We start from the raw sequence: 24,298 nt of genomic DNA, 5'->3' as shown, positions 1-24,298 counted from the left end.
AAAGGAACACGAAGGAAAATGAAGGGAAGTGGGTTGAATGTGCCTAAACCATATTTTTCTATCAATAGAATGGTGAATGATGGATGGGGAATAGATCGGTGTTAGGTTACTTCAGATATAACCAGGGAAACTGGGATTGGGCATTGGAAAATAAACTAATATTCCCTTCAAAATGTGTAAAATTCTGTAATTAGCTGCAGCTAAACTTTGGGAGATATTAAAGTCTTATTAATTATTCTAAAAAATTCATTGATCTCTTCCCCCCTGAGTATTAAACATATGTATATTGTAGGTGTATATAAAAGGTATAAAAGCTTTTTTTATGAAAGGTAGGCCCTTACTATATTGCAGGGCTTAGTGCTTTATTGATTTACTTATATCTTTTAAATTGAAGGTAAAACCTAGTTTATATATCTGTTTAGCAAGTTCTAATATTTATTAATATATTATATTTCTAGGTATTTTATGAGACTTCTTTACATTTGTAAGGTTTTCTTTTAGGTTGAATATAATGTTTTTTTTCTAAGCTTCTTATTAAAAAATATCTTTTAATCTCTCTATACAGAGAAAAATTCTTTAAAAATAATATTTTTTATTTTAGACTTTTAATTTAAGTTAATTTAGGTTTTATGTTGTAAACTACTTACATTAGAGTGTAGACTAGAGTGTAAACATAGAGCTTGGGACACAGGGACATGCCATAGGACAACATTCATAACATTTATATACCAATTGTAATGGTAGGATACACCAAAAAGTCTGTATACAAATTTTTTTACCTTTCTGGAAAAAAGAGTAAAAACCCAATTCAAATTGTAAAAAAACCTTCTCGATTTTAGATAGAATTCACTTGCAGAAAAAATTAAGATATTGAAAATGCGAATTTTTCCTCCAAATAACAGAATACAAACTTTTTAGGTTAGGTACATGGGGAACAGAACTGGGTATATTTTTTTTTATTTTTGGATGGATGGATGAGTGGAGTTTTTTTTTGTTTATGTTGGATGGATTTTTACAACAACCATTCAGCAATGCTAACAGTTAGGGACGGAACATTTACACACAAAAAAACATTTATCAAATTCTAGAGAAACATAAAATTATAATTTGATTAGGTATTAATAAAATTAAAATCTTAAATATTTCATTGTTTATGTTTCTCTACATTTTTTGTTTAAATAAGCAAATAAGTTAAAAATCATAGAAAAATTTTAAAAATATTTATTTAATTTATTTGCTTGACATCGAAAATAAACTACAATTTAAATAACTAAAATAAAAATTTAAATGTGTCGTGTGTAATGTAAATAAACATTTATTTAAGCTTTAAATTAAAAATTAATTTAAATTATAAATTTTCTATTTTTAAGGATTTAATTTTTTAAGAGGCTGTGCAAAAATAGACTTTTTGAAAGAGAGAAGGTATTTATTAAAAATAAAATTTAAAAAGAAATTGGATTACTTTTATAATATCATTTTATTATCTATTTATAGGTCTCTAATCATATTTTAAATTTTTATATTTATTGCACAGCCATTTAATTAATCATTCATTTAATGAAAAATAAAGGATATTTTTCGTTAGAATATATTTCAAACAATATATGAAAATCCTCCAAAAATCAGCAGATTGAAACAGGGATAAGTAAATGAGAGATTTATCCATCTATGCAATAAGCTTAATCCAAGAAGAAGTCATTGGTGGATTTTTAAAAAATAGGATCGCTAAATCGGCTATGGTCACCAAAATTGTTTTTGTAAAAAATCTACAAAAATAAAATAAGATTATGTTAAAAGGTAACCTTCTATGATTTTAGGACACTCATCTTTAAATTTATAGATAAATTTAAACAAAATAAAAGATTGTGATCAGGCTACCATAGCCGATTCAGCCGCTCAGCGATGCTTGATTTTTTAAGAACCCAGCTCTATTTATTTCTCTTTCATTTAACTATCCCTGCATTCTTTATTTCTTTTTTATATTTGAAAAGAATTTTGATCCTACCGTGGTTGATGATGATTATGTTGGTCGTTGTGGGGACCTTCTTGGTCAGATGTGTCTTGGTCAGTGTCAGCTCCGTTCTCCACGTGTTTATTGGATGTGGATTGGAAGCCCTTTGGTGAATTTTCTGAGGTTTTATCTGCTAGATTGGTAATAAGTGAAAATTGATAACAATAAAAAATATATATTTTCTCTAATCTAATAAAAATAGAGAAATTAGTTACTAGTTTTGAATGATGGAAAAGTTGGTAGCAAAAGATTTTCCTTTTATTTAGTATATTGACAATTTGAAACCCAAAAAAGCTCCCCTCAAAATTTAAACCATCAGGCCCATTTCAACAAGACATATATTCTATCTAACATACCTAATACTTTTTTCATGCCCTAATTGTAATCAAATGGTTTGAATACCTAATAATATAATACACATGGTTCTCATATTATTGGCTGGATAGGCATTCATTCATTGCAAAATTTTATTGGGAAAGGTATAAAAGGGGCAGTATAGATTTCAATAGTAAAAATAGCTAAAAATAGATGAAAGCGCAAATAAGTAACTATACATAAACAATAAATTATTTTTTGGATCAAATTATAACTTCTTTTAATTAGGGATAAGACTTATTAAAAGATTAAAATAATTGGCTTAAATATTTGGACTGTTAAGTTGAACCAATCATCAAGATTTAATGAAGTATCCAACGAATATGAGAACATTTTTTATATAAAACTTTGGGTACCAGTATAGTTTACAGTAATGCCCAATGTCTTTAAATTCCAGACTTATGTCTAGTTCAAAAGCTTATAAGAATTGAAACATTTAAAAATCTTTTTAAAAAGAAAAGCATTTTAAAAATCTTTTAAACAGTTAGGTATGTGATATGTATGTAAAACGATTTTAAAGTTATGGTTTTCACCCATTCCTAATGATTTATGTTGATCAGAGCTGTTCCTACCCTCAACACTTTCATCATTATTATCACCATCTTCACTTTTATCATCACTATTATCAATACAGGATTTATCACCCTTCACTGGTAACTTGTGATGCGCCATGTCATCACTATTATTATGGTTGTCACTGCTACAATTATTGCTCATATTTTCACTCTCTTCTTCTTGTTGTTGTTGCTCACTCAAATCTTCTTCCTCATTGTTGTCTTGTTTCTTGGGGGTAGTTTGTTTTACTTCACCATTCACGGCACCTTTTTTGTTCACCACCTTAAAATTTCATTAATAGTTAATTGGTATAGATCATAAACTATATTAGAAAGTTTCAGATGTTTAATAGATCAATCTATATCTTATTATCATTTCAAAGACCTATCATACCCGTCTAAATATGTGATATGTGTGTTTTAAAAATTTAAATGTATACCTAACTTGTAAAAAAATCTTATTTATTACTCTTAATTTTTAAGAGATCAATCTTATAAACTAAAAAAATTGCTAGGTTTTTTTATATTTTGGCGGGTTTATTTTATTGCCGAATTAAATCTATCATTAAAAATATAACTTTTAATAAAACATCTTTTTGGTGACCTACCTCAATATTTTCCTTATCAGATAGTCCTGTGCTGCCAATAGACTCGCTGGAGTCCGTGGTATCCCTCCGCAGGGCCGCCTCTACGCCCATCTTCTTTCTCATCAGCTTGAGGATGGTGGCTGGGGTTGGGTGGTACTCACAGCTTGAGGATGGTGGCTGGGGGGTGGTGTAACACTCGCTTATGCTTGAGATGTTTTTCTCAGGTACTTTACTCTTACACCACTGAAAAATAATATAAAGTAGAAAAGATTGAGTTTATCATTTAGTGGTAACTTCGCATGGGTCTCTATAAGGCTTATTATTTTCTAGATATAAGTAATGGCATGGTTTTAGGCTATTTTTCTGCCTTCCCTGCCCTTAGAATACAGATCTGTAGATCGCAGCCGCTAGTCTATTTATAAAACAGTAGACTTTGTAGGTTAAAAAGCTTAATGATAAGAAACTTTTAATTATTCAAAATGCAATTGTTTGTTATAGTCTTACAGGTTTTCACCTAGTAAAATGATTTTATAAAATCCAAAAATTTGGTAGGTATTTCTTTGAATGATTCAAATTAAACTTATAGGGGAAAATCACATAAGAATTTTGGTACGCCTATTTAGTGCAACAGGTCAACTTATAAGTAATAGCGATAGAGGAAAAAGGTATACCTATGTAAAATGAGGAAATACTTGTGATTCAATTTAATATTTGTAAAAAATTTTAACTTCTTTGAATGAAAGAAAATATTATACTTACATTTTTATAAATCTGTATAAAATCTGAGTATTCTATTATTTCTTGAGTATTCTCAAATAAGATTTCAGAACATTAAGTTAACATTCACAAGGTATATTAAATACTGTAGCACATTTTTCTGGTTGATTCGATCTTGTACACTTATAACAAAAAACACACATATATGATTTCAAAGGTTAATTTTTTTTACACTGGTTATATGAACTGCATTGAAAATTATGACACAGAGAATTTCTAACTAGAGATTTTGGTTTTCTTATGGCACTGGTTTCTTAGATAATTTTGTATTTCAACAATTTTTACATATTTTTTTTGTAATAAAAAGTTTTAGATTTTTACAAATCAAGTAAATCCTTCACAAGGCATTGTTCTGAGTATTTTCTGATGTTTGTAACTAGTTCACTGGTGGTTTGTTAGGGAACTAAAATAAGTAAACGTCTTTCTACATTTTGTTTTCGCATTTTCACAGTCTGAAAAAATATAAATTGAATTAACTCAAAAAATTTAAATATTCCATTTAAAAACCATTTTTACAATATTTATTTTTTTGTATTTTTGTATATTTTATCTTATAATTTTCAAAAAATACATTTGTGTTAAAAAATTTTCTATGTGTATAAAAAATTCAGATTACTTATGCATATTTTACTTTCATTATGTGAAAAAAACCGGAAAATAAATATGACTAAAGCTATTTTCTACAAAATATATCATGTTTAAATATCAAAAATAAATAAATGTAAAACAATTAAAACTTAGTGCGCACAAAACAATGGTCAAAACAGAGAAAAATAGCAAGGGCATGTTTTTTAATCCTCTGAAAGAACAAAATGGTGTCTTTTGATCTTAATCTGCCCAAAAATACATATTTACACAGCTTTCTTTTCATTTATATACTTATTTCTATACTTTCTGCATATAAACATATTATTTTATGCATAATTATTTACAAATTAAGTTATACAAACAGAGATAATCGAAAAATATTTGAAATGTCAAATAAAATTATTGATCATTACTCTGATGTGATGTTACTTTGGTCCAAAATAAACTAACATAAACCCCCCTTGGATCGATCCGTACAAATCCTACACCTTTCGCAAACAGACTCCACGGCCTCTGAAGGCAGCTTTCGACCTAGCAGACCTACTACATTAGGATTTTAGTCATATTTCAACATTTCAATACATTTTTCTTTATGTTTATACATGAAAATAGTCTTTTTTTAATGCAAAAATTTGATTAAAAGCTTAAAAATAATTGGTAAGCAAAGAAGAATCTTATGACTCAAAGTTGCCCATTTAGTCTGTTGACATTAGAAAAGTTACTCGGCACGATGAAAGCAGGTTACTCGGCCCCAGCAAATACCCAACACACACACACACACACAGATGTACGCACGCGCTCTTGTATGCACACACACACACAACTTTCACTCAATCACAACCTACATATACGACACTTACACCTGCCCACACACCCATACACACACATACACACACACACACACACACACACACACACATTCACACACACACACACACACACACACACACACACACTGACTGTCACTCAAATCTTATTATTGTAAGGAAATAACTTTTATTGCAAACAATAGAAATATCGGTAATTTAGTATATGCATAATTGCAACACAAAAAAAACTAAGATTTTATTTTATATAAAAAAAAAAGAAAAAAAAACCCAGTGGATAATGCAGAGTTAAAGGAATTTTCAAGGGCCTGTCTTATATAGCAGCCGAGAAAATTATATTTTCCCTTTAAACATCAACTATCTCCTAGACTTTCATGTAGATTGTGGATTCGGCTTTATAAAGTGGATTATAAATGGCCAAAGCAAATGTTCTGTTGTCATAGAAAAAGGATAAGAGAAAGAATGGCATAAGAATAGATCAATTATGTTATATGAACAAATTACATTTTAAAAAACATTTATTTTTGTAAACTATGAGATTCTAACAAAATAAAAAAATAAACAACACATTTTAATTACATGCATTTAAATGAGAAACTAATAACAAAATTAATAAAAATCTATTCATACTTAACAATGTTAAATGCCTCTTTTTAACTTCATCTTTATATATTTTGATTTAATCACATTTTTAATTCTAGTTTAATAGTTTAAGATCCAACATAAAATCCGCAAAACATGACATTTTTTAGCCCTTCTCCAAAGAAATCTTCCAGGTACAAATCTATTCTGTCCGTCCTGAAAAGTAATTCATGTTATTTTTATTGAATTAAAGAAATATGATAATAAAAATAGTCTAACATGATTAACGAATCTGTATCCTGTCTAGAATCAGAGGATACTCCAAGAAATAAACTATACCTGGAAACATCAACCATGAGTGCAGCACTCACAAATCTGTACCCTGTCTTGAATCAGAGGACACATGAAATAAACTATACCTTGAAACATCAACCATAAGTGCTGCACTAACAAAATCTGTATCCTGTCTAGAATCAGAGGACACTCCATGTAATAAACTATACCTGGAAACATCAACCTTGAGTGCAGCAATAACAAAATCTGTATCCTGTCTAGAATCAGAGGATACTCCATGAAATAAACTATACCTGGAAACATCAACCATAAGTGCTGCACTATCAAAATATGTATCCTATCTAGAATCAGAGGATACATCATGAAATAAACTATACATGGAAACATCAACCATGTGAGTGCAGCACTAACAAGATCTGTATCCTGTCTAGAATCAGAGGACACTCCATAAAATAAACTATACCTGGACACATCAACCATGAGCGCAGCACTAACAAATTCTGTATTCTGTCTAGAATCAGAGGACACTCCATGTAATAAACTATACCTGGAAACATCAACCATAAGTGCAGCACTAACAAATCTGTATCCTGTCTAGAATCAGAGGACACTCCATGTAATAAACTATACCTGGAAACATCAACCATAAGAGCAGCACTCACATATATGATACTGTTTAGAATTACAGGACACTCCATAAAATAAAATATACCTGGAAACATCAACCATAAGTGCAGCACTAACAAATCTGTATCCTGTCTAGAATCAGAGGACACTCCATGTAATAAACTATACCTGGAAACATCAACCATAAGTGCACCACTAACAAATCTGTATTCTGTCTAGAATCAGAGGACACTCCATGAAATAGACTATACCTGGAAACATCAACCATAAGTGCACCACTAACAAATCTGTATTCTGTCTAGAATCAGAGGACACTCCATGTAATAAACTATACCTGGAAACATCAACCATAAGTGCACCACTAACAAATCTGTATTCTGTCTAGAATCAGAGGACACTCCATGAAATAGACTATACCTGGAAACATCAACCATAAGTGCACCACTAACAAATCTGTATTCTGTCTAGAATCAGAGGACACTCCATGTAATAAACTATACCTGGAAACATCAATAATAAGTGCACCACTAACAAATCTGTATTCTGTCTAGAATCAGAGGACACTCCATGAAATAGACTATACCTGGAAACATCAACCATAAGTGCACCACTAAGAACCCGGTATTAGTGTCGGACTGATTATGACGTAACAAAAAAAAATTAGCCAATGAGAGGACATTATTTATTTTACCATTGGTCAATAATGTCCTCTCATTGGCTAATTTTTTTTGTTACGTCATAATCAGTCCGACACTAATACCGGGTTCCACCACTAACAAATCTGTATTCTGTCTAGAATCAGAGGACACTCCATGTAATAAACTATACCTGGAAACATCAACCATAAGTGCACCACTAACAAATCTGTATTCTGTCTAGAATCAGAGGACACTTAATGAAATAGACTATACCTGGAAACATCAACCATGAGTGCAGCACTAACAAAATCTGTGTCTTGTCTCGAGTCAGAGGACACTCCACGAGATAAACGTTTTAAAACTTCTTCATTCCGCCTAGAATTGTCATACGGTTAGATAATCAATTTAAGTCTTTGTAATAATTTTTATGCTACACAGAGGTTTTATTTATATAAAAGGAGTGTAATTGCTAGGGATACTTAATTTGTGTAGGTTTTATTAGGTAATATTTATATGCTTTACTACTTAGAGATGGTGACATCCTGGTTTAATTATTAAATCTTGAAGCAGCAGCTTATAGTGCCTCTTAAAATGACGTCATACAATACAAACTACCAATGATAGGCCAGTAGTTTTAAATTTTAATTGACCAATGGTAAAATACATGCTGGCCTATCATTGGTCATTTGTATTGTATGACGTAATTTTTTTTAAAACACTTTAATCACAATCTGCCTATTAACCTTTTTTATCTGTGAGTATCTTTTTTTCTGTTTATTTTCTACATGTACAGTTTCAAAACAAGAACAATACTAAACAACCAAAGGGCAGCTTACCTGAGTAGAACTGTAGTTGGTCCACACAGACTTAAAGCTCCACACAAATCAGTCTCATAAAATATCTGGAAGTTGTAAAATCCTGACTTAGGCACCTACAAAAAATATCATTAAAACTAATTTTCAGTTTTAACCCTTAATGGTCGGGGGAGGGGGGGGGGGGTGTTGAACGCTATTTCTATCTCATTTTCTGTATGTGTAAGATAAAGAGCCCAAACTGCGTGACTTTTCCTGGCGGGCACAGGATGCCAGCAAATCTGGCAGGGTCATCCAGGTAAAGAACCAAATATTTTTTTGACTTAAACAAAGCCTTTTATCTTACCAAAATACTAAAATATCCTCTAGTAGAACATCCTCATATTAAATACAGGTGTCCAAGTCAATTGTAGGTTCCAGATATGATCCTGCAGGTTCTGATCCTCCAGGTCTCCAGAAATCTTTAAAAGGCTAATGTGGCCGCATTTTTTGACTTAGAGACTTCAAATTTTAAACTTAAGCTTTTCTAACATGTTTACATAACGTACCAAAATTTCATGAAGATCCGCCGCCGTTTACCTGCCGACTGCGGCGGCTGGCAGCTGCCGAGTACAGCTGCGGCCGCTGAAATTTATATTTATATAAAGATAAACATTTTCTGCTAAAAAATTTTCTTCTAGCTTAAAAAAAAATTACAGCCGTTATTAATTATTGAAGAAATAGTCAAATGTCAAGTTTAGCTTAGAAATTGGTCATGTTATGACAAAAAAAACATGCCAACAACCTTAAGCCACCTTAAGACCAATCATTTGATAGCATGGTCTTTGCCAAACTTTTTCTTTATTTTTAAAAAGTCACATGTCTGATAGAGCAGCAGACGCAAATCTTTTCTACAACTTACTTGGAAATCTCCTTCTCTCAAAGAAAACATGTTCCCTTTTTCAAACATAACCTCTCCATACATAATCTTAGAATCCCTAAAAAATAATAAACTTAAAAAAAAAGTCATCAATCAGTTTTATTAATTTTTTAGGTGTGTTTTTAAACAAAAAGAAAATTTAACCTTAATCATTTATTTAATGAAATCAAAAATACACAATTAACTAACCTCTTTGTAAATTTTTCAGCAGAGGCACAGAAAGCATCTGAAACACCTATATAAAAACATCAGTAGATGTCATCTGGATATAGGAAGCTGAAATGCAGAAAAAATAGAAGAGGTTTCGTGACTTTTTTGTTTTAGTAAATTCAATTATTGAAGGTTAGTTTAAAAGGAAAAGTATTATTATACAGGGTGTTTTTTTTAATAAGTTAAAAGTATTGCTTAATTTAACCCACTTGCCATTGACAGAAATGAATAATCTATATCTTAATTTCTTCATTGATGTGGGGCATTTTGTATGAGAAAAAAATATTTGGCGATTTTCTACAAATTCTGCCTTAAAAACCGGTTTTTCCAAAGTACCTATTTTGGAAGATTTTTGGATCATGACTAATTTTAAGGGTTTGCCAAAATGCGTACATTTTTAAAAATCAAGCTTGTGTTAATAGTAGAAAAATTTTATGTATATCGTTAGAATCGTCATAAACTCTAGTTTTTAGGTGTTTAAGAACTATTCCTGTGCTACATATAGTTTAGGAGCTACGTGGTAAAATGTTCCAACTTATTTAAAATTTTCAACATTTCTCACATTTTCCAATGTAGCTTATATACTACAAATAGCCTGTATGTGTTACATGTATTTCCAAAAACTAGAGTTTATGACAATTCTAACGGTATGCGTAACATTTTTCTACTATTAACACAAGCCGCGCAATTTGATTTTTTAAAATGTACGCATTTTTGCACACTCCAAAAATAGGTACTTTGAAAAAACTGGTTTTTAAGGCAGAATTTGTTGAAAATCGCCAATTATTTTTTTTTTCATACAAAATGCCCCACATCAATGAAGAAATTAAGATATAGATTATTAATTTCTGTCAATGGCAAGTGGGTTATATTCAGCAATACTTTTAACTTATTAAAAAAAAACACCCTGTATAATACTCTTGTAAATTTCTACTTAAATTTTTATTTCTTTCTAAACCACAAGTAAAGAAGATGAGGGTATATAAAAAGGTGACTTTTGTAAATTAAACACAAAATAAATAGTTTACCATTTTTCATCGATTCTATGAGACCAGGATCTATAGTATTTACACTACCTCCACCTTTTTATTAGATTTATATCCATTCAATTTTGAATTTTATATAATTTAATATATTCTACAACTTTTATTTATGTATCGTACATAGTGATCGTAGTTTGTATATTTTTTTATTACTTTATATCAGGTTAGGTAAGGTTATGTTGAATTATTGATTTAAAGTTTGGAACATAAATATCCTTGATTATTATTCGTTGTTGTATCTCTTCCTCCCCCAAATCCTCCTTGTCCCCCAGAGCCTCCATTTTGACCTCCAAATCCTCCCTGACCTCCATTATTGGAGGTGCCAGGATTTCTTTTCTTTAAGGATATCACGTCGCGTTCCAAGTCTCCAACTCTATAAAAATAAAAATTTAGTTGTTCAAATTTATGTTCTATCTAAAATCAGGTCAATTTTTTACACCCAAAATTTGGTGTTTACCTTACTCCCTTATTTATGGGGGGGGGGGGGATTATCCTAACAATCCCTGTAATTTTAATAAAATTGTTTACCTTGGTACAATATCACATACTTGAGCATTCAGTCCGCCAAGATTTTTGGCAGGGCAGCCTTAAAACAAAACAAATGCGATTACGTCCAGCAGTAGCAAAGCAAAATTAAAGAAAGAAATGACAAAAAAGAAAGTTAAAACAAATGAGGGGAAGAATAGGAAATTTGAGAATCTAAAAAAATAACTATTAAAATGTTTAAAGTGTTTACTTTCACGCTAAAACCCTAAGGACGAAAGTACTGACAGACACAATCACCTATAGAGTATAGAATAGCTTTGCTAATAAAAATCTTTTACTGTATTGAATATGAATAAGAAATAAATAACGCAGATAAAATAAGTTATGTATAACCAAAATGAAAACTTTTTGCTTAAAAGACAAAGATGACGACATTCTTAATATCAGAAAATCTATATATTTGATAAATGTAGGAATAGTTTGATATTGCATGCAATGGATGTAGAATATATATGGATATGATGACAGGCGAAAACCTTATTTTATTTCAATTTAGCTTGCTATCAAAGAACCCATTTGTTGTTCAGTTCGTTTATGCAGTATAAGGGTGCGGATGTAAAGGGGATGAATGGGAAAAATAGTTACTTTAGCCCTCTGTGTGTTTCACTTTATGAGGCAACTTGAAAATCTGGTGTACAATCCAATTAATATTATATCCATTGATCTTGCCCAAACAAACAAATAAATCTTTTTTAGGTGTAAACAATTAGAATACTTACTAAACTGAAGTAAATCATCAATAATAATCCTTCTACTTGAAAGAATTTGTGTCTCTAAAGCATCTAACCTGTAAAAAGTTTATTTTAAACATTACAATTAAATTATTTCTCATGATTATTTACTTAAATACTAGGAAGACTTTATTTTATGCAAATAAACAATACCTGCTATTAATTTTATCTAATTCAACTTTGTTACTTCCACTTCCAGTGCCTCCAAAATTTGTGCCACTTCCTCCAGTGCTTGTCCCACCATTGCCTCCAAAATTTGTCCCACTGCTGCCTCCAAAATTTGTCCCACTGCTGCCTCCAAAATTTGTCCCACTGTTACCTCCAAAACTAGATCCACTACTCCCAAAATTTGTCCCACTGCCTCCTCCAAAACTGGAGCCGCTACCTCCAAAATTTGTCCCACTACTTCCTCCAAAACTGGATCCACTACCTCCAAAATTTGTCCCACTACCTCCTCCAAAACTGGATCCACTGCCTCCAAAATTTACTCCACTTCCAAAAATGGAACCACTGCCTCCAAAACTGGAGCCGCTGTTTCCAAATCCAAATCCTCCAGAATTACTTCCAGGTCTTAAATATTTTTAATATTAGTATCTTTTTGGTGGACCCTAACTTTATGTTGTAGTTGTGTTAAATAGTAGATGAACATATTTCATCAAATAGCTAAAAATATTAATAACAATGTATAGCAATCATCCTGTTATTTTTTATTTGTTTTAGCAGATTTCAAACCTGACATACAGAGGAACGAATATTTCTATAAAATATTTAAATTCTATAATAGATATGTAACAGCATTAAGAATGAAAAATGGTACATACGTATTTGTAAAATTTGAAGAGGTACAAATATCACCTAGGTAATCGAATCTTAAAAGAACATCATTTGCACGTTAAACTGGATAAAAACTAACCTTAAAGTCAGAGGTGACTGCTGGGGTCTTGGGGTTGTTGGAAAAGGCGGGAATCTCGAGGGGTTGAATGGGAAGGCAGTGTTGGCGAATTCAGGTGGTGGTGGTAGGGGGAAGGGGGTTGGAGAGAATTGATGAGAAGCTGCGCTCTGTTGAAGGAGAGAGGCTAGAGTTCCACCGTGAGCATTCTGAAAATATTTGTAAACTAAGTACCTAATCATTTTTGAAAAATGTTCAGGTCTTTGGTTGTTTGAATTGAAATGATATTTTAACAGATTAGTTTTAACAACAAAATGAAGGTGAAAAAAGGCTAATCTTTTAACAAAACATGACCGAAAACGGTCATAAATGCCATAAAATAAAAGTGAAAAATAGGAATCATTTTTCTCGTATTCATTCGAATCCGGTAGATAGGAACCGGTTCTCATCCATACGAAAAAACTATGTCTAGTATCGTATTATATCCAGCTTTCTACGAATATAGAAATGTACAATCATAAGATTAAAACTAGTTTTTTTAGCCGGTGACTTCGTCACCTCGAGGATAAAATAAAACTAGTTTTAATCTCATAATTGTACATTCTATATCCGCGGAAAGCCGTTTATAATACGATGCAAGAAATAACTATTCTCGTATTCATTCGAATCCGGTGGATAGGAACCGGTTCTCATCCATACGAAAAAACTATGTCTAGCATCGTATTATATCCAGTTTTCTACGAATATAGAAATGTACAATCATAAGATTAAAACCAGTTTTTTTAGCCGGTGCCTCCGGCACCTCGGGGCTAAAAAAACTAGTCTTAATCTTATAATTGTACATTCTATATCCGCGAAAGCCGTTTATAATACGATACGAGAAATAACTATTTTCGTATTCATTTGTAACCGGTGGATTAGAACCGGTTCTCATCAATACGAAAAAAACTATGTCTAGCATCGTATTACATCCAGTTTTCTACGAATACAAAAATTTACAATCATAAGATTAAAACCCGTTTTTTAGACCGTTATTTCAGCATCTCGGGGGCTAAAAACACTGGTTTTAATCTTATAAATGTACATTTTATATTTTTGGAAAGCTGTTTATAATACGATGCGAGAAATAACTAATTACCTGATCATTAAAAGAAGAGCTGAGTTGTGCAAGTGAAGTACCATACTGATGGAGGTTGCTGATCACAGAGGACACTTGATCATCCAACCTGGATGCCAGGGACTTGCTGTCGTCCCGCAAGGAGGTTACTATCGACTCAAGCCTTGTCAGAGACCCTTCATACTGAAAATGGTCATGTAACTAAGATTTTCTTAACCCGCGACCGTGGCTCAACACGTAGCGCATCCGCTCGTCGTTGGGAAGGTGTTAGGTTCGAATCTCGGTCCGACACCGCGTCATAACTAAAGACGTTAAAAATGGTTCCCACTGCTACTATGTCAGATGCGCGACGTAAATAGTTAGAGTGGGGGGAATGCCTTGGCCCAAAACAGGCGCAACTCGTTACCATGCACAGTTAGGACTTCTCAGACAAAGGTCGTGCATCACAGAGAGTTGGTTGTCTGTAATGTACTGTACAACGGGTATGAGGTGAAGGACCAAGAGTCTGGCCTTGAGTTGACAAGTTGACTGTTCAGTCCAGGTGCAACTCACCCATACGACATTAGCATTAGCAAGATTTCTAAAAGTAAAAAAAAATATTTTTTTCCAGGGACAGGGGATAGTTCATATTAAGGAAAACTAATTTATCTCAACTTTACGCCAATTTTTTACTGATTATTTTTTTTGTAATTTTCACACAATTTATTCTGTATTTTCGTACAATAGCATGTTGTAATCATTTACCATGGTAAAATTTCTTATGGATGAATTGATTAAAAAATAATTAAAATCAGGATGTCTGTTTGGAGTGAACTTTCTCGCTAACCGCTATGGTTCTCCTTTATAATAATCATTTCTATGGTTAAGGAAAGATTTATTTTTGGTTAGGGTACCAGCACCCTTCATAAAATATATCTTCCCAAGAATAAGTGAACCCCGCCCATGATTTCTTTCAAAATTTTCTTTACAACTAAAATTAAAAGTGAAGATACAATTCTCCCATCTTTCAATAAAGTGCCCCTAGAGGCCTCCAGGAGCGTAGCTGCTAGTTAAATAAAAAGTGTACATATTTTTTTAAAATTTAAAACATGGATTACTTGAAAACAGTATTTAGATAATTAAATATTTACATAAGTGTAAGGATGAAAGAATTATCTTACTCAGTATTCACCACAGTTCTAGTTAATTATAACTTTGTCCAACTAACAATAAGTAGGGTGCCGGCATCCGCAGATTTTTCATGGCGGAGAGCTGCGGCTGCGAAAATATTTTAAAAATAGGTCGGCTTCGGTTTATTATTGTCTACAACCAAAATTATATAAAAAAAGAAATCCTTAATTTTGGCGGCTGGGACAAGGCTTCGGCGGCAGTTTATTGCAAAGTTTGACTGAATGCAGCTGCGGCTGTCAATTCTTGTGATCTAGTTAATGTTAAGTAAAATTTACACAATGCTTTATTATATTCATTCAGTATATTAAAAAAATGAATAAGATGTTTGAAAGAGAAAAACTAAGTTATTAAGATTTTTATTTTTCCCCATTCAATTGAGTGCATAAAAAATGATTTTGAGTAATATTGCCAATTATTCCAATTATTCCAATAAAAGCCGCGTGCATTTGTTGTATGGCGAAGCTTGCTATTTGATTTAATCATTTGATATGTAATTATCGTTATCTTCTTTTTACTTGCGAAGCTACTCTATAAGTCAAAATGTTCATCTGATTGTATGTTTATCAGTCTGTCTGAAACATTTTTTTGGTCCAATTCTAGATATTCGGCAGAATTTTTGTGATGATTCCCCTTACAATTTGTATTTATTATTTGACTTGTTTGGTTTATTGGTCATTATACAAAAGACTTATATATTTATACTAGAGTTGGCTCGATATAACTATCTCCCTATTGGCTAGTTTTCTCTTTGCATAAATATTTCTCAATAAATCTATTTTCCTCACCCCGCATTACTATTTAAACGGAAGTAAATATTTAATAATTTAAATGATCTTAAAAAGATCTTTTAAATTATATTTTTTTCTTTACATTACCATCACCAAAGGGTTTATTATATGATTACAATTTTAGTTCAATATTTGAACACACAAAGTGTCGCCACAATCGAATTCTTTTAAAACAGAGTTTTCTTAAATTTATTATATCATAAATTTAAATTTTCTTTTTTATGATTAGAAATTAAATACTTCATTATAATGTAAATAGCAACATGAAATGAAAAAAATGAATTTATTTTTAATAAAGTAAAATAAAGGGTCTTATCGTTCTGGGCAATGAGAGTTTATTATGGATTATTGGAGCACTATGAGTTTTCAACGAAAATTCCTTGGAAAACTTGAGCTCATTTATAGACATTTATTTCCTATATAGATCTGACATGGATCTTGAAGCAATTAAGCAGGCCGTTTTGTACATGTTAAAAATTGGAAGATTTCATTAAATAAAAGTTATCGCAAATATACTTAGTAAATAAGTTTTCTTATATCACCATTTTTGGATGTTATAACCCCTGTTTTGTATTTGTATAATTAGTTGGTATATTGGTTATCAACTAACGGTCATTCATACCTGTAATAATTTGTGTGTCAGCTCAATATTCTTGTTCTCCATCTTGTTCATCTAAATATTATAAATTATAAAGAAAATTTAAATATTATTATTGTAATTAAAAAAAATATATATATTCTAAAAGTCTGTATGTATTGGTCTGACAGTCTGTACATAATATTCATAATATTCAACTTCAAACTGTCTTGGCCTTTATAATCACTTCCCCAATTTGACCATCGAGCCTTTTGTCATTATTATTGATTCACCCTTTTAGGGGTTTTGTCATAAAAAAGATAACAGAAAAAGAACAGGAAAAAACCTTACATATATCCTTAACAGACTAACGGAAAGACTTCGTCGCACTTTGTTGTATTGCAAATTTATAATTGTTGTTTAATTATTTATAATAGCTTTAACTTGCCTATTTATTTCAATTAAGGGCTCTTAATTATTTTACTTGTTAAATATATGTAAGTTAATTTAAAATAAGGAAACTCTGTTTCTTTTTCTGTAAATTTCCTTTTATACATTTTATGTGGATGCAAGCATTTGTATTCTAGAGCACCATTCTACCTTTAGAATCAAACTATATTATATAACAATTTACAAACTTAGATGGTCAATATAGAAATCAAATTGAAAGAATATAGAATGAACATAAAAGATTAAAGTGAAGCACTGAAACGGTAGAACACATGAACACTTGTAGAGTGCCAGCAGAACTGAATAAGCAGAATATAAATGTAAAAGTTTAAACAAAATTGTAAGTAAATTTGTCAAAACACTGCTAAAAGACAAATTACGGTTTAGGGACTGCTTACATTTTGAGGACTTGTTTATAGAAATGCTTCGCTAATAACAATGTACCTTGTTGTCCTGGGAATCAGTATTTAAAAAATCAAATGAAAAGGATGTTTATATCATGGAAATAATTGTATTCAAAAAGCCAAAGTATATTACATGGATATTTAGACGTTATGGGGATGATTATAGAGTTGCCACGCTTTCTAATGCGTACCTGAATGTTACAAGAATTATGCCAAGTTTCAAATCAATAGTACTAATTTAACAGACGGACCGACCCTAATTACAGAAAAGCTTCGATTTAAAATGCTATAACTATAGAGAAAATCTATGATACAGTTATGTCGAGTATTTAATTGTATATCGCCAAGGCATGCTTTATTTATTGTTTCCAATCAATTGAGTTTGTAAAACCTTTTTTATACTCTCTGCAGTGCTGTACAGAATATTAAACATTCATACCAAAATCTTGGACTATATTTTAATAAATATCATATCATATAATCAATTTTACGTTATGGTTTTGAAACCAATTATTATCCGCTAAATTCTAACCGGTTCTGATCCATGCTGAAAAATCATGTATCGTATCCTTTTATAGACAATTTTCTAAGAATAATAAAACGAAAAAATTATAATATTAATACCAGTTTTGTGAGACCAGAGGGGACAAAGGTCCGGACTAACAAAACTGGTTTTAATGTTAAAATTTTTCATTTTAATATTCGCGGAAATCTGCTTTTAATACGATGCGTTAAATAACTATTCTTAAAATTTTATAGTAGAAATTAATTAAGATCAAACTAAATGTAATTTGTAGTACAGTGCATATATGTGCAGTGCATGTTGACTTGATTTTTTTCTTGAAATTAAGAAAAATAACATTTCTTATCAACCACCAGAGCATTTGAATTACATTTACTACTACTTTGTTAAATTTTTCACGAAAGGATTGTAACAGTCTTAGTAATTAATGTAAAAGTATAGATGTATAACCCAGACAACTACCTGAATCCAGTGTTGGGGACCTTTTTCGTCTGCTAGCAATTTGCTTTCTGCTCTTTTGAATCGACTTGGCTGTGTTACTATTTTGACGCTATTGGCAGATATTCAAAGACCGAACTAAAAGGGTCCTCGGGGTAGGGACATCTTATTTAACTCCTTCCCCCTTTATTATTTTACTTTAATGTCTTGGGCATGATCTTTTTAAAAGCGAAGCTTTTCTATAATTATAGGTCGGTCCGTTCGTCCGTCCGTAACAGATAGCTTTTTTCGCTAATTTAGGCATGTCCTATTGATTTAAAACTTTGCATGGTGATTCCTGTAGTAGTTAGGTATGATTTAGAAAGCGTAGCAAATCTATAATTATTACCAGAATTCCGTACGTCCATTTTAAACATGTTGATTTTTTTACTTTTTTAACAACAAATTTTTATGTGATCTAATAATCCGATTGATCTGATTTTTAGTATACTGATTCCTGGGACAACAAAGTACAATATTATAAGCGAAGCAACTTTATAATAAGGTCCTAAAAATGTAAGTATATCCATAAACATTATTATGTATCAAGCAGTTTTTCAACAATTTTACTTACAATTTTGCTTCGACATTTACACATTTATATTCTGATTATTCAGTTCTGACACTATACAAGTGTTAGTGTCCGTTTGTCCTACCGTTTCAGTGCTTCGCTTTTATGGATGTTGTAATCCTTGTTTATTCTGCAAAAAGGGGTAGGTCTAACCATACTTGAACAACAATGTTACTGTTTACTATTAAAAATGAATGTTTTAAGACTCTAGAAGTTATTGGTGCAGCCATAATCAAATTAAAATGAAATACAGATCTATCTAAAGTATGTTATACCTGCTGTTTCAGGAATGCATTCGAGTTCTCAAGTTCAATAATTTTTGTTTTAAACTTTGTAAACTCTACAAGGAGAGAATTAAGAGCCAAGGACTGTTGGTCGTCTATGGAGCCGCTGGATTTTTCTGGGAAAACCTGAAGAAAAAAAAAACTAATTTTAACCCTTAAATTTCTAGGTGAAGGGGGTTTTATGATTGTTAAAAATAACTGACTTTAATAATCTGGTTTTTATACATAACTATTGAATCTTTTTTAATATTTCCATCCTAGCGGGCACATGATGCCAGCAAATCTGGAAGGATAATCAAGGTAAAGATCAAATCATTCTTGACTTAAACAAAGCATTGTATATGGCCAAAATATTAAAATAGCCTTTAGTAGCAAGTAATTATATGAAATATAGGTATACATGTTAATTCTAGGTTCCAGGTATGATATTTTAATTGAATAGTAACTGTATAATGACTTGGGTATGTGAGTCCAGTAAGATCTCGTGAACCACTGTACAATTTATAGAGTATCTTTGAATTGGAAAGGGAAATTTCTTATTATTGTAGCTAAACCTTTAAATAAGATTCAAATTTATGGGAAAAAAATGACAGAAATAACAAGACTAGTTTTCATGAAAAATGATGCCTTTCCTATAAAAACATAAATTAGAAATTATTTCCTGAAACTTACAGGCTAAACAACTTTAACATTAATATACATCAATCTTGCTCTCTAGATGACCTCAAAATTATTATAAATTAACCTAAAAACTCTTTTAACTGTCTTTGACGGACATCCATACTGTCATAGGTTCAAAAAGGAATTAAAAGATAATAAAATTATTAATGTCAAAATAAAATAGAGCAAATGTTGAGGCTTACTACATTTTGTCCGCGAAACTCAGGGCTCCTCTTAAACTGATGAACCACAGGCTGTGGCTGTGGGGTTGACGTATCAACTGCTGTTGGCTCATTGTAGTTTTGTGGTTGTTTTATAAGTTGCTTTCTCGGTTTGGTAGTTGTGGTTGTGCTTAAGTGTAAAGGTCTTTTATCCCTATAAAAATAAATTTGATTACAAATAAATTACAAATAGCCAACTTATACACAGAATAAGTTTCTAGGCAAGGTATAACTATAACTTACATTTTTAAAAACGCATCAATATCCTTATATTGCTTCCATTCTTATATAAGAATACTTTACATATATGGCTAGAAGATTTTACATTTAACATTTTATTAGTCGAAGGTATTATCAAAGTAAAATCAAAGATTTTCAGAACAGTATATTTATAATTCAAAGTAGAACGATGTCTGTCTGTCTGTTTGTTTGTTTGTTTGTCTGTTTGTTTGTTTGTAGCGAAGGATCTCGCTAACCGCTGAACCGATCGGGTTCTCCTTTACAGGGTAGCTTCTTATAGGTCCCAGGAAGGTTTTCTTGGGGGGTGGACACCCCCAATCCCCCCCCAAAAAATACCCCCCCCCCCCCAATTTTTTTCTTTTTAAAACTAAAATTAGAATATTGGGGTCGAGTAGTTGCTCTTCTGAAAATTTATATCTTCACCTGTAGGAATAGGAATATTTCTTAATCTTCTTCTTTTCACCTAACTTGTTCTTTGGTCTAAATGAATAAAAATAGTGGGCAAATTCCAATAAAATTTCGTAGGCTAGCCATAAATCAGTTTCCTGATTCAGATTCTTTCATTTTCATATATATCTATTTAAAGCTAGGAAAACCTAGGAAATTGTATAGGATTTGGCCTAACAACATATATTTTCATCTGTGAAAATTCACTAGTTTACAAGAAAACATTTTTGATGTCTTTAATTTTAATGATATTTTAATAATGTATTTTATATCCTTTTGCGCAGAACAATACTAGTATTACAATCTTTCACAAAGTTTAGTAAATTATTTATCAAGTCTACAATGTTTAAAGTGCGTTTTAAGAAAATCTATTTATAGCCAGTATGTAGTTTATTATGAAAAGTTTGATAATCTATCAAAACTCAATATCCGGATATTTACGCAGTAAACAAGGATGACATCATCCATAACAAGAGGCCTAAAAAAAGTTGCAAAATTTAAGAATTCTTGAAAAAGTCTTATAAATAGTAACTTTAAAGATATCCCAAATACTTCAAGTAATTAAACTAGCAGTAGAATAAATCTCATATGTAAAAATAATTGTTTTTAAATGTCTTCATAGATACTACTTTTATATTACAACTTATTGCTGAAAGCATCTTCATATTTTGTGAGAAATTAATAGGCCAATTTATTGTGTTTATATTTATAAATATCCGTTACGAAAAATGGTCGTATGTTCTGAATGACACATACAAAATGTAGAAAAGCTTTGCTTTAATAAGAGGTGCATTTTAAAGGATGTACTACATATATTGCGTTTAAGTATTTTAGGAAAGAAGCTCTTCTGTTACATTTATTAATTCATGCATTCAATACAAATTATAATAAATTATAAAATTCTTCATAAAAGGATCATAGCCATTTATAAACAAAAACATTAGATAAATAAGGCATGGTTAAATTTAGTTTTTTAAGGTTAAATAAGTGAGGTTAGCCAAGTGCAGTGGCTAGACCATGCTCCCCATAGAGACTACCATACAGTTAGTGGGTGCAATAATGGAATCTAAATCAAAACAAAGTTAGAAAAATAAGACAAAGAAAGCCAATAAGACCTTTACGTCATTCTGGGCTGTAATTTATGGGTATCCACCCCTAATCAACTCGTCACAAGAGGTGTTGGAGGGTGCCCCACCAAATATTTTCTATTATATTTTATGGGGAGGAGGATCAGGGGCGTCCAAGCTTTTTATTTTGGGGGGGGTAAAATTTTTTTAAGGGGGGGGTAATTTGGTTTTGGGGGGGGGTAAAATGGCCGCAAATTTTTTTACCCCCCCCAAAATTTTTACCCCGGGGGTAAAATTTGCTTGGGGGGGGTAATTACCCCCCTGAAATCTGTTGGCAGGGGTAAAATTTGTTTACCCCCCCCAAAATTTACCCCCGGGGTAAAATTTTTGGGGGGGTAATTTAAATTTTATAAAAAATTTAGTATTAAAAATGCGCGCGAAGCGCGCAAAATTTTTTTTGTTAAGATTTTCTATTTTGGGGGGAGTATTTACCCCCCCAAAATGGTTTGGGGGGGGTAAATACCCCCCCCCAAAATTGTTGGGGGTGCCGTAGGCGTAATTTTTTTTGGGGGGGGGGTATTGTTCACAAAATTTTGGGGGTGCCAAATGGCCCATTACCCCCCCCCCTTGGACGCCTATGAGGAGGATATATTTTTTTTCTACCCCCTTTATTACCTTTGTACAGAAAAAGATTTAAAGTTTATATATGAAAATTTAAATATAAAATGAGTTTTGCTCTTTTTAAAAAATGCATTTTTTGTTATTTTTGGTAAAAATAAATGGGATGTTAGTTTTAAGATTTTTAATTTAGATTAATCTAAAAATATGAATTAAAAATATTGTTTCATTCATGATCATATGAAGTAAGTATATCATTCAAGCTAAGAGAAAACATTTAGGTTAATTCTTTTTATTATTCATGGAATACCTTTAATAAACCCCTCTTATCATATCGTTATTAAAATATGCTATGTTCGCCTAATTCAAAGTGATGATTCATTTTTATTCTTCAACAAAGCAATTCTGGACATAAGGTTATATACTTCAACCCTAGAATTACGAAAACAAAGAAATGCGTTATCAGTCATCAATAGTTAGCATTCTGCACCAAAACCAATTTTTAACAGATGAACATAAATTTTTTTAAATGTTCGTTTGTCTCACTTGTTAAACTATGCTTTCATGGACTTCTGATTCCCTTGCTTCCACCCTCAATTCTCTCGCCTTGCCTAACATGGAAAGAGGGGCTTTGCTTCGCATGACAACAAAATATGAGATTTTGCCAACACATCTGTCTTGTTGAACTTTCAACATATTTTCAATATTTTCCTCACTGACGCAATGTATCAAATTATTACATACATAATTTCTTATTATGCAATGTATGTCTAAGACAAAATGTTAAACTCTAACAAGGACAGTTTTTTCGTAGCAAATTTAAAGGTTATAGAACTTAAAATAAGATATGTTTTAAAGATTAATTTAAAAAAACTACACTTGATTGAAATTAATGTCACATGCGTAAATTTTTAAAAGAACAACAATATCTTTTAATTCTTATATATTCGAAATGTGTGCCATTTAAACAGATGAGTTTTGTACAAGCTTTCTGGATATAAACGGACAGTGCAAGTTCAGAGAATCTTCGCTACTAAAATAGTTTACCTATCATTATGGCCATTTTTATTATTATGCTGAATAGAATAGGATTTTATTTTATCACTTGGCCGTTCATCAGGTGGAGTAAGATTCTCATTCGCCAGTTTTTCATATCTAGTTGAAGTATCACTTTCATGTTCGTGTGTCTTCACATTTGTACCCAAACTTTGCATCATATAAGATAACGACTTTAGTGTCTGCTGACTATCGCTGCCTATATTTTGCAGAGAGTCTGTAATCAGCTGGAATGGCTGACCCTCTGTGCCCAGATTTTGCAGGTTGATTATTGGTGATGGCGTGCTATATGTTCCTGGCGGGCTTTTTGTTCCCAGGCTGACTTTGTATGGCATTGATGCTTGGAAGATATTGGACGGGTATGCCTAAAGAAAATAGAGTTTGATGATTTGATAGTCCAAAAAGGTTTATCCTCCGCCTAAAGAAGGAGGTTGTGGTATCCCCTCCACAAAATTATATTATTTAAAAATAAGAAAGAAACCATTAAGGGGAACATGAAAAGCCTACAACTTGTCCTTGAAGAGAATTCCAGACAGACATCCCAATACTTTTGTCACTTAGCACAAGACAAGACAAGCCAAATGTATGTACAACTCATGTAAAGTTGGAAATAGTAGC

At 31.5% G+C, this 24,298-nt stretch overlaps 3 protein-coding genes across 4 annotated transcripts in view; all 3 read right to left on the bottom strand.

Moving 5' to 3' along the window:
* The window catches only part of LOC145313230 (uncharacterized), a 67,830-nt gene extending 63,071 nt beyond the window's left edge, over positions 1–4,759 (bottom strand). For both annotated transcript variants that reach the window (XM_080152531.1, XM_080152532.1), the window contains exons 1-4: positions 4,287–4,759; positions 3,549–3,770; positions 2,928–3,223; positions 2,006–2,143 (exon numbers count right to left, since the gene is read on the bottom strand). In XM_080152531.1, the coding sequence (XP_080008657.1) occupies positions 2,006–2,143; positions 2,928–3,223; positions 3,549–3,650 (536 nt within the window). In that variant the 5' untranslated portion in view covers positions 3,651–3,770; positions 4,287–4,759. The remainder of the gene's footprint in view (positions 1–2,005; positions 2,144–2,927; positions 3,224–3,548; positions 3,771–4,286) is intronic.
* A 1,469-nt stretch (positions 4,760–6,228) lies between these two features.
* On the bottom strand, positions 6,229–10,930 carry LOC145315082 (uncharacterized). Its single transcript, XM_080155124.1, has 6 exons — positions 10,830–10,930; positions 9,781–9,826; positions 9,574–9,649; positions 8,697–8,791; positions 8,134–8,235; positions 6,229–6,517 (listed from the first exon to the last, which is right to left on the bottom strand). The coding sequence occupies exons 1-6, from the start codon at positions 10,837–10,839 to the stop codon at positions 6,430–6,432; spliced, it is 417 nt and encodes a 138-aa protein (XP_080011250.1). The 5' UTR covers positions 10,840–10,930; the 3' UTR covers positions 6,229–6,429.
* Positions 10,931–11,036: 106 nt separating this feature from the next.
* LOC145313479 (uncharacterized) overlaps positions 11,037–24,298 on the bottom strand; it is a 23,553-nt gene continuing 10,291 nt past the window's right edge. The window contains exons 4-14 of the mRNA XM_080152912.1: positions 23,672–24,045; positions 20,916–20,972; positions 20,235–20,406; positions 19,363–19,497; positions 16,708–16,758; positions 14,149–14,310; positions 13,035–13,219; positions 12,275–12,691; positions 12,110–12,177; positions 11,373–11,430; positions 11,037–11,217 (exon numbers count right to left, since the gene is read on the bottom strand). Of these exons, the coding sequence (XP_080009038.1) occupies positions 11,037–11,217; positions 11,373–11,430; positions 12,110–12,177; positions 12,275–12,691; positions 13,035–13,219; positions 14,149–14,310; positions 16,708–16,758; positions 19,363–19,497; positions 20,235–20,406; positions 20,916–20,972; positions 23,672–24,045 (1,860 nt within the window). The remainder of the gene's footprint in view (positions 11,218–11,372; positions 11,431–12,109; positions 12,178–12,274; positions 12,692–13,034; positions 13,220–14,148; positions 14,311–16,707; positions 16,759–19,362; positions 19,498–20,234; positions 20,407–20,915; positions 20,973–23,671; positions 24,046–24,298) is intronic.

Source organism: Acartia tonsa, chromosome 3 (genome assembly GCF_053477335.1).
Source record: "Acartia tonsa isolate MP-2025a chromosome 3, ASM5347733v1, whole genome shotgun sequence".
Classification (NCBI taxonomy): Eukaryota; Metazoa; Arthropoda; class Copepoda; order Calanoida; family Acartiidae; genus Acartia; species Acartia tonsa.
This window is presented reverse-complemented; position numbering and strand designations above follow the sequence as displayed.

Excerpts from the sequence above, each read along its gene's own strand:
- LOC145315082 (XM_080155124.1), bottom strand. Across the intron at positions 9,650-9,780 it reads GCTGAAAAATTTACAAAGAG|GGATTCTAAGATTATGTATG; the intron begins GTTAGTTAATTG and ends ATTATTTTTTAG. Across the intron at positions 6,518-8,133 it reads CTCATGGTTGATGTTTCCAG|GACGGACAGAATAGATTTGT; the intron begins GTATAGTCTATT and ends ATTACTTTTCAG.